Source organism: Meles meles, chromosome 15 (assembly GCF_922984935.1).
Source record: "Meles meles chromosome 15, mMelMel3.1 paternal haplotype, whole genome shotgun sequence".
In the NCBI taxonomy this organism is placed as follows: domain Eukaryota; kingdom Metazoa; phylum Chordata; class Mammalia; order Carnivora; family Mustelidae; genus Meles; species Meles meles.
In genome coordinates, this window is record NC_060080.1 from 25,806,507 (window position 1) to 25,823,515 (window position 17,009).

Below are 17,009 nucleotides of genomic sequence, written 5' to 3' on the forward strand. Positions count from 1 at the left end.
TATTGTGAAGCATGAGTTGTATTTATATGAATTAGAGTTTAAGAATTACTGCATGAACAAAAAAATTAGTGATATTTGTAATGTCCAGAATTATTTTGAAAAAAACTACAAATTATTAAAATAGTATAACATTCATTCTAGAAATTTTAAGAAGGTACAGTGTTTAAGAAATGATATCCTTCCCTAAAGATCAAAAAGAGGTTTTCCTTTTATAAATAATGCTATAATCTGCTTATATACCAAATATCTTATATGCATCTCTGAGTCTTCTGTAGGATAAATTCCCAGAGAAATTGTAAGTGGGTTGGAAATATAATATATTTTAAGTCATTGATATATATTGTGCCAGGCTTATTTCAGAAGGGTTATCTAATTTTTGTATTTTCATTAGCTGGATATTCAAGTTCCCAGAAGCATTAATATCTGTGACATTAGTTGAAATTTGAGTGGAAAATAATGCTGAACACTTTCTATCAGGCACTGTGCTAAATTCTTTATGTGGATTAACCCATTTATTTCTCCCTAAACCATATGAAGTAAACATTTTATTATTCCTATTTTATACAGAGGCACTGAGTGATTAAATCACTTGCCCCAGGCGACACATTTAGCTAAGGCAGAGCTGGGTTTTAAGCCAGGTAGTCTAGCATCAGAGTCTTTTCTTAACTGCACCACTATATGGCTTTTGTATAAAGTTTGCCAATCTTTTTTATATCATGTTACACATTAAAAAGTGAATATTTCTATAACCCTGAGATCAGTGTAAGAGGGTGCTTGAACCTGGAGGCTACTTATTCAGGGATAGTATCTGGCTGGTGTCTGCATGTAGCCGGATCCCTGCTTGCCCTTTCTGAGAGCTGAGAGAACTAATTGTTTTACCTATAACCCATTCTCAGCCACTGGTTAGGAAGTTCTGCTTTACATTTAAGGAGCCTTTAAAACTTAGAATTAATAGTAACAGTGGCATATGTAAGTTTACTAATTCCTTCAGGTCATGTCAGTGATACAAATAGTTGAAACTGCTTTTATTTTATTGTCTTGAAGGCTTAAAAGAGGAAAAAGGTCTAGATTTGAATAGCATGTCCTTTTGTAAAATGTGATACAGTCATTGCCAAACTTAATTTTTAATTAAGGAAATAAAATATTTCTGATAGTGCTTTATTTTTCTATAGAGGTAATTTAAGTGTTTTCTTCTTAAAGCTGCTAGTACGAGTTGGCTTCAAGAGCATGTTGCAGATCTTAGTCGAAGGTAAGATGTTATGTATGGAGTTTTCATGATACACGTACTTTCAGAGGGATGCAGAGAAATTCATCTGTCATGGGAACTTACATTATTTGTTGCTAAAGTTACTACATGAATCTTACAGATCAGACTCTTATTCTCCTACTTTTTCTGACTTTTTTTTTTTTTTAAGATTTTTACTTATTTTAGAGCAAGAGAGAGTGCACGGGGTGGGCAAGGGGCAAAAGGAGAAGGAGAAGCAGGCTCCCTGCCAAGCAGGGAGCTCAACATGGGTTCGGTGTGGGGCTGGGTCCCAGGACCCTGGGATCATGACCTGAGCTGAAGGCAGACGCCCCACTGAGTGAGCCACTTAGGCATTCCAATTACTTTTTAACTGATGATGTAGGAGACCTTTATGAGTGAGAGAGCTTTGTTCGCAAATCTTCTTTGCTTTCGGTAAAAGACATATGTTACTAAAACACAAGATTTTCATCAATGTTACATTGAGTTCTGCTAATGAATATTCTTTATTTCTTCATAGCTTGTGTGGAATTATTCCAGGACTTAGCAGTATCTTCCTTCCCCGGATGAATCCATTTGTTTTGATTGATCTTGCTGGAGCATTTGCTCTTTGTATTACATATATGCTAATTGAAATTAAGTAAGTATTTTTTATTACTGTCAAGTGGTTTCCATTTTGGGGGCCTGACTTTCAAAGGCATCTGTGGAATGGATAAGAAATGAGTATGGAGCATGTTTGCTTATGGCCTGTGTAACTTTGGTTCAAAGTCTTGTCCTTAAGGGTCTTCATCTGAAAAATTAAGGGGGTTGGATTCAATGCGTATTTTTCATCACAGTCTATAATTCAGACTAGAAAACTGTTTAAATTCCCTACTGCTGACCTAGTGAGTGAAACAGAGTTGTCAGTAAGAGAGAGATAAGCCTTGACTATTGTTGCTTAGAGAAGGAAGAGGAAGTAGGTGTGAAACCATTTTTAAACGGCAAGCCTTTTCGGAAATACACTTTATAGCTGCTTTAAGCTTAGTATTTTATGACGTATGATTTTTTTCACTACATACCCTTTAAATATTAGTGTTTACTAGGATCTTTCCTTGATTCTTCTTTTTCCTCTTTTACATACTCTCCTGAGAGATTACATTCTCTTACTTGTTTTTATTTATCACCTCTGAGTTTCCCAAACCTTTATTTCTAGTCTGGCTGTCTGTTGAATTCCAAAAGGTGTATCCTACTGACTTCTATTCTTGTCTACAGCAGTTGAACCTATTTTCCCCATCCCCAAAGCTGTTCGTTCTTGCATTTCCCATCTCAGGGAATCCTACTGCAATCTATTCCATTGCGTTGTTTTTTGTTGTTGTTGTTGTTTTTTTTCATTGCGTTGTTTTTTTTTAATTGTGTTAAAACATATATAACATAAAACTAAAATTTTAACCAATTTTAAGCACACAGTTCAGTGACATTAAGTACCTTCACATCATTGTATAAGTATCACCACCGTCTGTCTCCAGAACTTTTTTATCTTCCCTACCTGAAACTAAGTACCCATTAAACAGTAACTCCCCTTCTTCCTTGCCCCAGCCCCTGTAGAAGAGAAGAACCACTCTTCTACTTTCCGTCTCTATGAATTTGACAAAGTACTTCCTGTAAATGAAATCAGGCAATATTTGACCTTTTCTGTTTGGCTTATTTCACTAAGCGTAATGTTTTCAAGATTCATCCATGTTTAATACGTGTCAGAATTTTCTTCCTTCTTAAGGTTGAATAATATTCCATTGTACATAAAAACACATTTTGCTGACATATCCATTGCTGAAGAGTTGGATTGTTGCCACATTTTCGCTATTGTGACTAGTGCTGCTGTGAACGTGGGTCTACAATATCTGTTTGAGTCCCTGCTTTCAATTCTTGTGGGCAATTACCCAGAAGTAGAATTGCTGGATTATATGATAATTCAGTGCTTAATTTTTTTAGGAACTCCAGTGCATTCATAAATAACCTACTTCTCCCTCCTTCCCTCTCACCCCTCCCAAAGCCAGTTCTAATTGGGCACCTAGCCTTGTGTTTGTTTGTTTTTTTTAAGTTTTTATAGTCACTATGCTGTATATTACATCCTCAGAACTTATATGTCTCATAACTGCAAGTTTGTATCTTCTGACCACCTTTACCCATTTCTTCCCCCTTTTTACCCCCTGCATCTGACAGCCACCAAACTGTTGTTTCTTACGATTTTTAGGTTGCACATATAAGGGAGATCATAATAGTATTTATCTTTCTCTATGGTGTTATTGTAAATGGCATGATTTCCTTCCAGTTTTGTGTGTATGTCTTTGGGTGTGTATAACTCACATTTTTTATCCCTTCATCTGTCAGTGGATACTTTGGTTGTTTCCATGTCTTGGCTGTTGTAAATAACAGTCTTGTCAGCTAGTGTGATTAGATCTTTCTTTTTAATTTGTCTGCTCCTTCCCATTTTCCTTGCTGCTGCCCATATTGAGGCCTTACCATTTCCTTGACCTCATTAGAATAGTCTTCTGGTCTTCTGTCATTCTCACACCTCTCTAGCTACCTCCCATTTTGCTGCTAACGTCAGCATTCAAAATTGCAGTCTGACCTTAACGTTTTCCTGTTTCAAAAATCCTCTTCTTTACATACTTAAGAATATAAAAGTTGTTAGAATGATACAGCCCCTGCCACCCTTACTGGCCATCCAGCCGTGTGTACTTACCGGCTCTTGTTTCAGTGCTGTATCAGGACTTCGTGTCTCTGCGCATGCTGCTTTCCCTGTCTGCGCCGTCTTCCTCCCATCTGCTCGCTCATCTTGGAGGAGTCAGCTCAGATATCCCCTCTTTTTATATTGAGCGCTTCTGGATTATTCCTTTCTCAGGAGTCTTGTCGCTCACTCTGTGCATCCATGATACCCTGTAAGCTCATTTTGTTCCCAAATTGCTTTATTTTCTTTACTTGGGTATCTCCTGCTATTTCAAAGGTAGGGACTATGTCTTACCTCCTGTTTCTGTTCCCAGCATGTGGGGAAAAAGTTAAAAAAGTGTGCATGAGCAGCTTGAAACATTTTGGTCTGTCCTCTAATAGAACAGCCTGAACTGCTGATGAGTGTTGCACTCCAGTGGCCAGTGTTCCTCTGACAGACTCCTGAGGAATCCCACTTTGTGTAATTCCTAGGGAGTTTCAAAAAAATTCTTAGTACTAATAATTGGAAAGATGGTGCTTACAGGAAATTGCCAGAATCACTGATGAAATACATTAGTCTTCTCTGTATAAGAAATTACTAGATGAAGCTTTTTATTTGTGGCAACAAGTGAATATATGTGAAATCTTTCTACCTGGCAAATAGATTGAGAATACGTAGTTGGGAAATATTCAGATTTTTTTCTTTCACCGTCTCTTCACACTGCTTAACATAATTATTATTTTCCATTAAACTTTGGCAGGAAGGATTCTGAAAATGTTTTGTTGTTGTTTTTTGTTTGGTGATTTTGGGGGGGTTTTTTTGGAGACACTCCCATTGCCAGTAGTGGCCAGGACTGCTAGAATAGTCCTGTTGCTTTAGATAATTCATGTTTTGGAACATTGAATTGTAAGTAGCCCAGTGAGGCATACATTTAAGATTCAGAATTGTTTTTTCCTTTTAGCAATTATTTTGCTGTAGACACTGCTTCTGCCATAGCCATTGCTCTGATGACGTTTGGCACTATGTATCCCATGAGCGTGTACAGTGGCAAAGTGTTACTGCAGGTAAGGGTCTTCTTTGAATTACACGCTTAATATTAGTCACAGTTTTCTACCAGATTACAAAATTATATGTGCTCTTCTATCACGTTGTGAAATTTTTAGCTACTGGAAGTCCCCATCAGAAATAAAGTCAAGCAATAGTCTTTGAAGTCTGTATAGTAAGAACCAGATAATTCTCTTGGCCCATAAAATAGGCACAAATCTTTCTGTATTTATAATACAAAATCATAAGCTAAAAATATTTTGCCTCTAATGTTTCAAGTAAAAACAATGTTAATTAGAAATATTTTTTACATATTGATTTTCCCCCAGTAAATGTGCTTTATCTATTTTGTAATCTGGTTGGGATTTTTTCTTATTTCCTGTCCTTGAATTAATGAGACTTTTAAATTTCAAACTGAAAATTCAAAATGACAGATTACTATATATTTAAACAATAGGAACACCTATAGACAAGCACCTGAACACAAAGGTAGTTTACCAGGGGTGACATATTTGTAAGCACTGCTTTTCCTTCTGTCTTAACCTCATGCCTTTTCTAAAACTTAGGGGTACCAGCTCCAGCTCCAGAAGCAGTAATAACAATAAGATAATAGTTGTATGGTACTCTGCCATATACAAAAGATTTTTAGTTGGTTGCTTAATTCTTCAAAAGGGTTGTTTGGGTCTGGGGATAATGTTTCTCTGTGAGAAGAAAAATAACTATGGGCTGATTCTTGATATTGCCCCTCTAGTGGAGCCTATTGAAACCTCTCTTCACTAAATCATGATAGGGCACATGTCATACAATGCAAAGTCCGGTATAAGCCAATCTGTTAGTTTTAGGACCACTATGCAAGAGAAATTTTTTTGAAGATTTTATTCATTTATTTGACAGAGAGACAGCGAGAGAGGGAACACAAGCAGGGGGAGTGGGAGAGGGAGAAGCAGGCTTCCCACTGAGCAGGGAGCCCGATGCGGGGCCAAGCCAAAGGCAGACGCTTAACGACTGAGCCACCCGGGTGCCCGCAAAATTTTTTTTTATGTGTTTTATTTTATTTTCTCTCTAGACAACACCACCCCATGTTATTGGCCAGTTGGACAAACTTATCAGAGAGGTAAGATGGAATAGTAAATAAAATCATTTTAATTTATAATTAGAGGATGGAAAGACTGGGTACAAATAGTATTTTATTCAGTCCTACCTAGATTTTATTTTAGGGGAGTTTGTATTGTTTATAAGAACATAGTAAGAGATATAACACAGTAACAAAAGTAAAAAATTTGAGGAATTGCTCAGCCTGGAAGCTTGAAATAAATGTGTAAGGGAAGGTACTGGTCTAGAGACCATACTGCTAGCTTTCTAAATGCTATAGTTTTTATGAGTCTGTGTTCAAATCTAGGACTTTGATTAAGTCAAAGACCACTTTTACATGTTGATTGATTATTTCACCATGTAACATATTGATCTGTGAGTTTAGATTTTTTATTTTATAAATATCTACCTCTTTACTAATGAAGGAATAGATAATTAAATTATTTGGATTTTGAAATATTTGAAATATTTCAAACTATTTGTTGTTGGTATCACAAAGGCCAGTTTTACCAATATAGCTGGCTACTTGTCTTAGCTAGTGAAGCCTGTGTCTTTATACCAGTGGGCCATACATGATATGTCTGGTCTTAGAATTTCTTTTTGGCCCACATTCAGATAACAGCCTCTGTTGTGCAGAAACTTGTTAAAAAGGAATGCAGAGAAAGAAATGATAGAGAAAACCCCCCAAAGGGAGAAAAATCTAATATCGCAAGTGCTGTATATAAATATATGACATATTGACAAAATGAAAAGAATCATACATTGCTGAACAAGATGGTACTGGGGGTAGGTGGTGAAGACCTGATTCTGAAGGGATTGGGCCAGATAAGAAACAGAATCCAAGCTTTTGGCTCACTACCAGACAAGTAGAAATGATGTTGTGAGTGGTCTAAGACTTCTGTTGGCTAATGAGTATCCTCATGCAGAGTTTGGCCATGTCATTTGTAGGCTTTAATCAAGTCCATAATGTGACTAACTGTGTTGGATATGTCAAATACAAACCCTATTTCTTTGTTTTTGATTAGGTATCTACCCTGGATGGAGTTTTAGAAGTTCGAAATGAGCATTTTTGGACCCTAGGTTTTGGCTCATTGGTATGTTTTCCATATTAATTTAGATAATTTACAGTATAGTTTATAATTTTTAAAACTAAAAAAGCATTTATTTAAATTTTTTATAGTCTTTGATTACCATTTCTGTTCAATAGAGTCTAAAATGTAGATGGATTCAGTAACCTAATTGAGATTAATTGAAGGATTTTTTTTTTTTTTCCTTTCAAACTGCTGTTAATGATCTTAATACTGGGTTGTCCAGATAAGACAAAGTTCTAGTCACACCTTTCTGGATATGAAAATATCTGAAAAGTAAAAAGTACAATTTTTTAAAATTGTGGTTCTGCTTTTGGAGATTTTGCTGAATATGTTAAAGAGTTACAATAACACAACTTGCTTCAGCATGAAATTCCATATTTTTTATATTAACCTTAAAAAGAAAACCAGTTATTTTACTAGCAAAAAATGGATTTATTTGGGAATAAAGAATTGCAATTTGGTACAAGCAAGCTACAGCAAAACCATAGGCAAGTCTGAAGAACAAAAGAAAGAATGCTCTTTTATAGAGGGAAGTGGGGAGTTATAACTGAAAAATCCAGTGGAGGAAACTGGGAGTTCAAGTGTTGTGACTTTCATTGCTGAGTTGCAACAGTCTCTCATTGGCTAGGATGTTGTGGGGGATGAAGGAAAGCCTCCTTTCTCCTGCTGATGTAATAAAGTCATAGCTAAAGTAGTATGGACTTGACCTCTCTTCCTGTTGAGTCTGCAGTTGACTAGGGCTGGTAGTGCCTCGAAGCCCCTCTCTTCTGGCTTCCCAACTCCCATATTAGTAAGGTTTCCTTTAATAATTTTCACAGATCCACTTTGGACCCATTACCAGAGAGACTATTATGGCATGGTTTCATTCCTGTCAGGAATAATGAGGAAAATACAGAAAAGTACTCAGAAAAAGACTTTTTTTAATTACTGTAATACTTTCATGTAGAGAAACCTGCCATGACATTTTCTTATTTGTACTCATATATGTACTCTCCTTAGAAAATGAGACCATGCTGTTTATAATTTATTCTTTTCACATAATATATCATGAACAGTTTTTCTGTGTCACTAAATATTACTGTTCTGGTCAGATTTTTTTTTCTCTTAAATGTGACTTGATCTTTGCCTAAATGCCCAAAGGTTTTGGGTGTTTTTTTTTTAAATACCGTAATTTCACTAGACTATGCTTTGGTGTTGGTCTTTCTGGGTTAGTTATTCTAAGTATGCAATATGTCCTTTCAATAATTTTATTTCAAAAAATTTTTTTAACTTTCAGGGAAGTTTCTTTTATAATATTTGTTCTCTTAGTTATTGGTTTTTTTTTTTTTTTTCTGGGAACTCCCATTTCTGAAGTTGGTTGTTTTTTTCTTGTATATCTTACTGTCGTCTCATTTCTGAGGTTTTCTTCTTTTTAAGTAGGCTCCACAGTCAGAGTGGAGCCCAATGCAGGGCTTGAAATCACAACCATGAGATCAAGACCTAAGCTGAAATCAAGAGTCATTTGCTTAACCAACCGAACCACACCAGGCACCACTCATTTCTGAGGTTTTCTAATGCTGATTTATGTTCTTGTTTTATGTCTTTCAGCTTGTTTTGAAAAAATTGGCTATAGTTCTTACTCATTCTCTTTTTTCTTATAATAACTTTGTGCGTGTTGGATTCAGTCCTTTTCTCTTGCTCCTTTTTATAAAATATTGCATTTCTGAACTCTATTTTTTAAATTTAAATTCAATTAGCCAACATATAGTACATCATTAGTTTCAGATGTAGTGTTCAGTGATTCATCAGTTGCATATCACCCCCAGTGCTCCTCACCACACGCGTCTTCCTTAATCCATCATCCAGTTACCCCATCCCCCCATCCACTTCCCCTTTCCGCAACCCTCAGTTTGGTTCCCAGAGTCAAGAGTCTCTCATGCGTTTTCTCCATCTGATCTCTTCCCAATTTCCCCCTCCCTTCCCCTATGATCCTCTGTGCTATTTCTTATGTTCCACATGTGAGTGAAACCATATGATAATTGTCTTCCTCTGATTGACTTATTTCACTTAGCATAGTACCCTCTAGTCCCATCCTCATCAATGTAAATGGTGGGGATTCTTCCTTTCTGATGCTGAACTTCAAAATGAAGAGTGGTTTAGAGTAGTGTGTTTGAATTTATGGTTCTAAAGCTCCCTCTTCTGATGAGTCTGTGAAGTGAAAATTTTCTTTCTCCTGGTTCTTTCCCCCCCATTTGTATCTGAATTTGTTTCAGATACAAATTTGTGTTGCCCAATTTGGATTCTTTATGTTTTGTTTCTGCTGTGTTGCTCAATTTGGATTTGTAGGTTCAGAAACAATTGTTTGTTCTTGACCTGGGGCTCTATAATGGGAGTTTTGCTTGGTTACTTTGGAGAGCTCACAGGGCTTAGGCTGCTCCAGCTCTTGTTACTGCAGACTCCGTGTACTCACCCACTATTGAAATGTGTAGAACCCTGCCCAGTTTCCCAGCTGCCTTTTTCAAATTTGCTGTCCTAGATTTCCATTAAGTACAGATTAGCTGCTTTGAGGTTTTTAGGTCAGTTAGATTTCCTGTCACTTCCTCCTCCACAGACACTGATACCTTGCAGGTCTTAAGCCTTGTGATTAGGGTTCCTTAGGGGAACCATGTTATGTAGTTTTTTTTAATATATATATCGCCCATAGGATTTTGAATTTAATATCTTAGTTTCTCTGATTTTCTGGGGATATGTGGGGCATTTCAAAAAAAAGCCACTACTACTGCTGTCTTTCAGGAATCCCAACATAATTTTTAATGGCTTCAGTTTTTTGTTTTTTTTTTAAATTTTATTTCTTTATTTGACAGACAGAGATCACAAGTAGGCAGAGAGGCAGGCAGAGAGAGAGGAAGGGAAACAGGCTCCCTGCTGAGCAGAGAGCCCAATGTGGGGCTGGATCCCAGGACCCTGGGACCATGACCTGAGCCGAAGGCAGAGGCTTTAACCCGCTGAGCTACCCAGGCACCCCTAATGGCTTCAGTTTTTACATTATATGAATATGCCATCATTTATTTAATCAGTCCCCAATGGACAAAGTATTATTCCATTTTTCCCATATAAAAAGAGCTGAGATGAACATTTTTGTGGAATAGTCTTTGCACAAACTTGTGATTATTCCTTAAGATTAATTTTTTAGAAGTTGTTTTTTCGAGTCAAATGATATTCATATTGAGCACCTGGCTGGCATGTAGAGCATGCGACTCTGGATCTCGGGGTTGTGGGTTTGAGCCCTAGGTTGGGTGCAGAGATAACTTAAAAATAAAATTTTTTTTTTTTTTTTTTTTTTTTTTTTTTTAGTGAATATGTAAGCTATTTTTTTTTTTTTGTAAATTTTTTTTTAATTTTTATTTGTTTATTTACAGCATAACAGTGTTCATTGTTTTGGCATCACACCCAGTGCTCCATGCAGTACGTGCCCTCCCTATTACCCACCACCTGGTTCCTCAACCTCCCACCCACACCCCCGCCCCTTCAAAACCCTCTGGTTCTTTTTCAGAGTTCATAGTCTCTCGTGGTAAAATCTTTTTTTTAAAAAAGGATATTCACATTTTTATACTTCTGATATAGCCAAAATCACTTTCCAAAAATGGCTATACCAGTTTATATTCCTTCAGAAATGTAGTTCATTTTTTAAAAAATATTTACTTATTTATTAGAGAGAGAGATAGTGGGAGCGTGGGTAGAGGGAGAGAGAGTCCCCAGCAGACTCTGCGCTGAGCACAAAGCCCAACAAGGGGCTCAGTGTCACGATTCTGAGATCACAACCTGATCCAAAACCTAGAGTCAAATGCTCAATTGATTGCAGCACCCAGGCACCCCCAAATGTAGTTCATTTTCAATCATTCTTTTAATTTTACCAATCTTAATAAAATAGTAGATAAGTGTTTATTTAGCTAGGTGGCTTATAAACACAAAGAATATGTCACCCAGCTGTTCAGAACATGTCTGCCTAACCCTGCACCCATGTAGTGCCTAATTAAGACCAAGGACAAAATAAAACAAGCTTTTAAGCTGCCAAGAGTAGTTGTCACAAAAGCCATAAATTAATGCAAACACCACAGTCACAGCAGACTTTGTTCAAGCTCCTGCACAGAAATGGTTTTCACTTATTTTAATTGCTTTAATTTCCGTAGCCGACTGAAAGAGCTTACGGTGCCTTTTATAGTTTTGTCTAGTGATGACTGTGAGATGGTAGGGGCCAAGAAAAGGGAGAAATCAAAGATGACTCCATTTCTAGACATGGTTGTTTTTTTTTTTTTTTTTTCCCAAAGATTTTATTTATTTATTTGACAGAGAGAGAGAGATCACAAGTAAGCAGAGAAGCAGGCAAAGAGAGGGGGAAGCAAGCTCCCCGCTGAGCAGAGAATCTGATGCGGGCCTTGATCCTAGGACCCTGAGATCATGACTCAAGTCGAAGGCAGAGGCTTAACCCACTGAGCCACTCAGGCATCCCAGACATGCTTTGTCTTACATAAAAATAATACACTAGAAGTCAAATTATATTTTCTTCATCTTATGATTGACAGTAACTCTCTCACTACTGCTAAAGTCACAGATTCAGATACATTTTAACTAAATCAACTACTTGGCTAATTTATATGCACTTTATTCTTTGTTACAATTTTTTTCTTTTTTGAAAATCTGAAATCTGAGTTTATCTAAAAGTCAACATTGGATGTCTGCTGGACTTTTTTTTTTTTTTAAGAGCAAGAGAGAAAATGGGGAGGGGAGGTGCAGAGGGAGAAGGAGAGAATCCTAAGCAGGTTCCACACTCATCATGGAGCCTGATCTGGGGCTTGAACTAATGGCCCTGAGATTATGGCCTTAGCCAAAACCAAGAGTTGGACACTTAACTGACTGAGCCACCCAGGCTCCTTTTCTGGTGGACATTTTATTTAATTTTAGTTACTATATATTTTTTACTTAAGTTTTATTTTGCAAATAGTACCTGATTCTTAGAAAAATTAAAACTTACAACTAAGTCAAAGAGAACCTTTAATAATTCTACCCTCAAGAGATAAGTGCTGTTACTCTTGGCTATTTTTCTGTCTCTGTATGTTTTAAACAAAATAGGATCATTGGTGTACCTACTGTTTTATCACCTACTTTAAAAACATAATGTATTTTTTAAAAAATTAAAAAAAAAACAAAAACCAAAAACATAATGTATGGGGCGGCTGGGTGGCTCAGTTGGTTAAGCGTCTGCCTTCAGCTCAGATCATGATCCAAGGGTCCTGGGATCAAGTCCTGCCTCGGGCTCCTTGCTCGGCAGGGAGTCTGCTTCTCCCTCTACCCTTCCCTCCTGTTCATGCTTTCTCTCTCCCTCAAATAAATAATAAACTCTTAAGTATATATATAAAAATTAAGAAAAACATAATGTATGATAAATATCTTTTCAGTAAATAGACTTCTAGCCATTATTATAATGCCTGGGGTTCTCTATCGTCATAGTAACCCAGGCTAGAAACCTTGAGATCGTCTTTGATTAGTCGGTCCATATCCCTCACCATTACATCCATTTGGGTATCAGGTTCTCACACATCTAACCCATGGGATATCATCAATCCATCTGCCCCTCTCTGATCCCACTGTATTTGTCCTGTCTCAGCCCTCTTCATTTCTAACCTAGACTTGCACTCATTTCCTACCTAATTTCCAATCATTCATACCTATAGCTTTTCTGAACTTTGATTATTTTACTTCTGCTATTCAAACTTGTGATTTTGAGAGTCCTCTGCTAGCATTTCTTTTAACCTTACTACCTGCCTATCTTTCCTTCTATATTCTTTCTTTGTGTCCTCTTTCCTTCTTTCTTGTTTTTCTTTTTCATTCTTTTTCTGCCCCCTAAAATATTTGTACTTTTTTATTAGTAGTGATACTGCTTATTCTTGTCCAAATATGCCATGCATTTTAATTGCTGTTCTCTCAACTTAAAATGCCTGTCTCCACCTTTTGAAATTACATTTAACCATCAACCGTAGATCAAATGCCATCTTTTTTTGAAGTCTTCCTCAATTTGAATTAGTAGCTACCGTTTCTATCCTTCCACTGCATTTTTCATATACATTATATTCTGCCTTAAGTTATAGCATGCCTGCCCTCCTCCTATTTGTATTTCTCTTTTTTATATATTTTTAAAAGTCACATTTTATTTAAAGAGACATAAAGGGGCACCTGGGTGGCTCAGTGGTTAAAGCCTCTGCCTTCGGCTCAGGTCATGATCTCAGGGTCCTGGGATGGAGCCCCGCATCGGGCTCTCTGCTCAGCGGGGAGCCTGCTTCCTCCCTTCTCTCTCTCTGCCTGCCTCTCTGCTTACTTGTGATCTGTCAAATAAATAAATAAAATCTTAAAAAATAATAATAATAAAGAGACAAAGAACTTCATTAACTCTTCACATTGATAATCATTACTGAGTAGTCTTTAAGGATTAAGTAGTCTTTAATATTACTGAGATACTATATTTTCTCTTGTCTTTAAGAAAATATCGAGGGGTGCCTGGGTGGCTCAGTCAGTTAGGCATCTGCCTTTACCTGAAGTCGTGATTCCAGAGTCCCTGGATCAAGCCCCTCTTCGGGCTCCCTGTTCGGCAGGGAGTCTGCTTCTCCCTCTGCCCCTCACCCTGCTTGTGCTTGCTCTCTCTCCCTCACTCTCAAATAAATAAGTAAAATCTTTAAAAAAGCTTTTTTAAATAAAAGACCAAGTACAGTTACAACTATATCATAAATGTTTATTTCTAATGGAATTTTCAGTGATATAATTTTAAGGATCTCTTTCCTATGATTTTGCCCCTTTAGGCTGGATCAGTTCATGTAAGAATTCGACGAGATGCCAATGAACAAATGGTTCTTGCTCATGTGACCAACAGGCTATACACTCTGGTGTCTACCTTGACTGTTCAGATTTTCAAGGATGATTGGATTAGACCTGCCTTACTCTCTGGGCCTGTTGCTGCCAATGTCCTAAACTTTTCAGATCATCACATAATTCCAATGCCTCCTTCAAAGAGTGCTGATGTTTCAAACCCTGTCACATCGACTCCAGCTAAACCTAGTAGTCCACCTCCAGAATTTTCATTTAACACCCCTGGAAAAAACATGAACCCAGTTATTCTCCTAAATACCCAAACAAGACCTTATGGTTTGGGTCTTAATCATGGACACACACCTTATAGTAGCATGCTTAATCAAGGACTTGGAGTTCCAGGAATTGGAGCAACCCAAGGATTCAGGACTGGTTTTACAAATGTGCCAAGTAGATATGGAACTAACAATAGAATTGGACAACCAAGACCATGATGTACTGTAATTTAATTTATTTTTATGAGGAGTATTGCCTCCTTGACTTCCATTTTATTTTCTAATCCAACTGTGCATTGACTGTTCAATCATTTACTCTAAATGCTAGAGAATAGTGGGTTTGTTCCCATTACATGAAACTGATGAAACTTTATTTTTTTAAAATGTATTTGGGGCTGTGAGAACCTTCTAAATGTCATAGGGTTTAAATAGGCTTCCTATAGAAAGCTGTTTCTCTAAATTTGAATTTTGCTATTTTTGGTTTTTTAGTTGACTGCAGTGTGATAGACATCATCTTTACAATAAGAGAACCACTTAATGGAACAGATCTGTCACATTATTAAAAGTATAATGTTTTCTTCAGTGAAATTTATAAACATGCTTCTTGAATAATGATATACATTTTAGGAAAGGGAAAAAATGTCCATTCCAAAAGTAAAAGTCTCTTTTATAGCTTTTCCAAACTAAATTGCTACATTTTTCTTTGAGGTCCTCTTGATTTATGTCTTCCAAAAGAAAAGCAGAATTTTTTATCAGAAATTTTGGACCATATTCTACTATCTAGCATAATTTGAAATATTATCTGTTTTTGTAGTTTTTCTCATTAAAATATTTCAGTACATTTATAAATAGTCCGTGGTTCTCAAAGTGTTTTATTTTGCTTAAATGAATACCAAATCCCTTGGTAATGTGAAATGAAGGAATCCCAGTTTTCTGACTTACATTTAATCAAATACTGACATAATAAAACAAACAAACAAAAACAAACACCCAAATACTGACATAATGATGGAATTTATCTTGTCACCTTTTCATTGGTTGACTTTTTAATCTCTCATTAACAAGATATATCAAATATATATACATGGAATATATATACATGGAATATATATACATGGAATTCCATGTATAATATGGGATTTGATATCTTTTCAAAGTTGCATGATCAATATGAGTTTATATTATATAATTTTACCAAAACATAATAGACCCTAGGTTATAGAATACAGTATTGTTAGATGTGTAACAGGCAATTTCTAACTTATTTTGATTTGCTTTGTCAAAATCATAAATTGTTAACTGTGCTGAAGTGTAAGAATCATATGAATTATTTTATTTTTTGATTATTTTCCAAATGCAAATGTTAAGGACTTGCCAACATGGCAAGTATTACTTATAAAAAATATCACAAGCAGCAAATGACAATTAACTGAGGTATTTTTGTATTTTGTTTTTATCACAAATTTTATAACTAGAGTTTTAAAAAGGTATTTTTTTTTCTCATTTTATTTATTTTTTCAGCGTAACAGTATTCATTCTTTTTGCACAACACCCAGTGCTCCATGCAAAACGTGCCCTCTCCATTACCCACCACCTGTTCCCCCAACCTCCCACCCCTGACCCTTCAAAACCCTCAGGTTGCCCCAACCTCCCACCCCTGACCCTTCAAAACCCTCAGGTTGTTTTTCAGAGTCCATAGTCTCTTATGGTTCGCTTCCCCTCCCCAATGTCCATAGCCCGCTCCCCCTCCCCCAATCCCACCTCCCCGCAGCAACCCCCAGTTTGTTTTGTGAGATTAAGAGTCATTTATGGTTTGTCTCCCTCCCAATCCCATCTTGTTTCATTTATTCTTCTCCTATCTCCTACCCCCCCATGTTGCTTCTCCATGTCCTCATATCAGGGAGATCATATGATAGTTGTCTTTCTCCGATTGATTAAAAAGGTATTTTGAGAGTGGATTCAACTTCTCCAGAATCTAGTAGTCCTGGAGACTTATGGCTTTTCCAGCCATCAGCCAGCTATGTGGAGATTTTTGTTTTTTGAAGAATTTGCCAGTTTCTTCAGTCAACTCATCCTTTTAAAAATATGAACATTTCCAAATCGGATTTCATGGTGGATTCACAAATATCCAAGAAGCCACCTCTGTCAAGGAGAATTACCATCATCCTGTAATAAGTGACCGTGTCCCAGCTTTTGCATGGTGAAGAGTTGGTCATTGTCTTTAATATCTGCAATCCTGTTCAGGCATTTGACCTGCTGAAGAACTAGAGCACACACGACCTTGACTGCTGGGGAAAATGAAACGTCGTAGAATGTACTATGGCAACCAGTTCCTTCTTTGTCTTACGTCCTCCAACTATTAGTATACCTATGATTGGTCTACTATTACAGGGCGATTTTTCCTCTGTTGACCTCATCCAAGTGGGTCACACATGAAATCTGAAGAACTGTCGTGTACTGAGCAGAGATTAAGAGGTCTGCGCTGCCGTCCTTTGCATGTCTTTTCCATTCTTATGGGATTTTAAAAGTATGCAGGTACTGAGCACAATTTTGCATGATGTTAAATGCCTGTTTTCCTCAACACCTATTCAAAGGCAACACCTGCGTAGTTGTCCCACCAAAGGTGCTTTGATACCCACCTACACTAAGAAATTTCCTGTGGATTCTAAAGGAATTGGCTCTACTTGCTGAAATTCACCAATGCCAACTGCTGCAGGTGACATTGGTCCATGCGTTATTAT

General features: G+C 36.8%; 1 protein-coding gene across 3 annotated transcripts in view; it reads left to right on the plus strand.

The window, feature by feature from the left end:
• The window catches only part of SLC30A6 (solute carrier family 30 member 6), a 37,749-nt gene extending 22,404 nt beyond the window's left edge, over window positions 1-15,345 (plus strand). For all 3 annotated transcript variants that reach the window (XM_045979680.1, XM_045979681.1, XM_045979682.1), the window contains 6 exons: window positions 1,201-1,249; window positions 1,764-1,883; window positions 4,891-4,993; window positions 6,040-6,087; window positions 7,091-7,159; window positions 13,987-15,345. In XM_045979680.1, the coding sequence (XP_045835636.1) occupies window positions 1,201-1,249; window positions 1,764-1,883; window positions 4,891-4,993; window positions 6,040-6,087; window positions 7,091-7,159; window positions 13,987-14,487 (890 nt within the window). In that variant the 3' untranslated portion in view covers window positions 14,488-15,345. The remainder of the gene's footprint in view (window positions 1-1,200; window positions 1,250-1,763; window positions 1,884-4,890; window positions 4,994-6,039; window positions 6,088-7,090; window positions 7,160-13,986) is intronic.
• The last annotated feature ends 1,664 nt before the right edge of the window (window positions 15,346-17,009 follow it).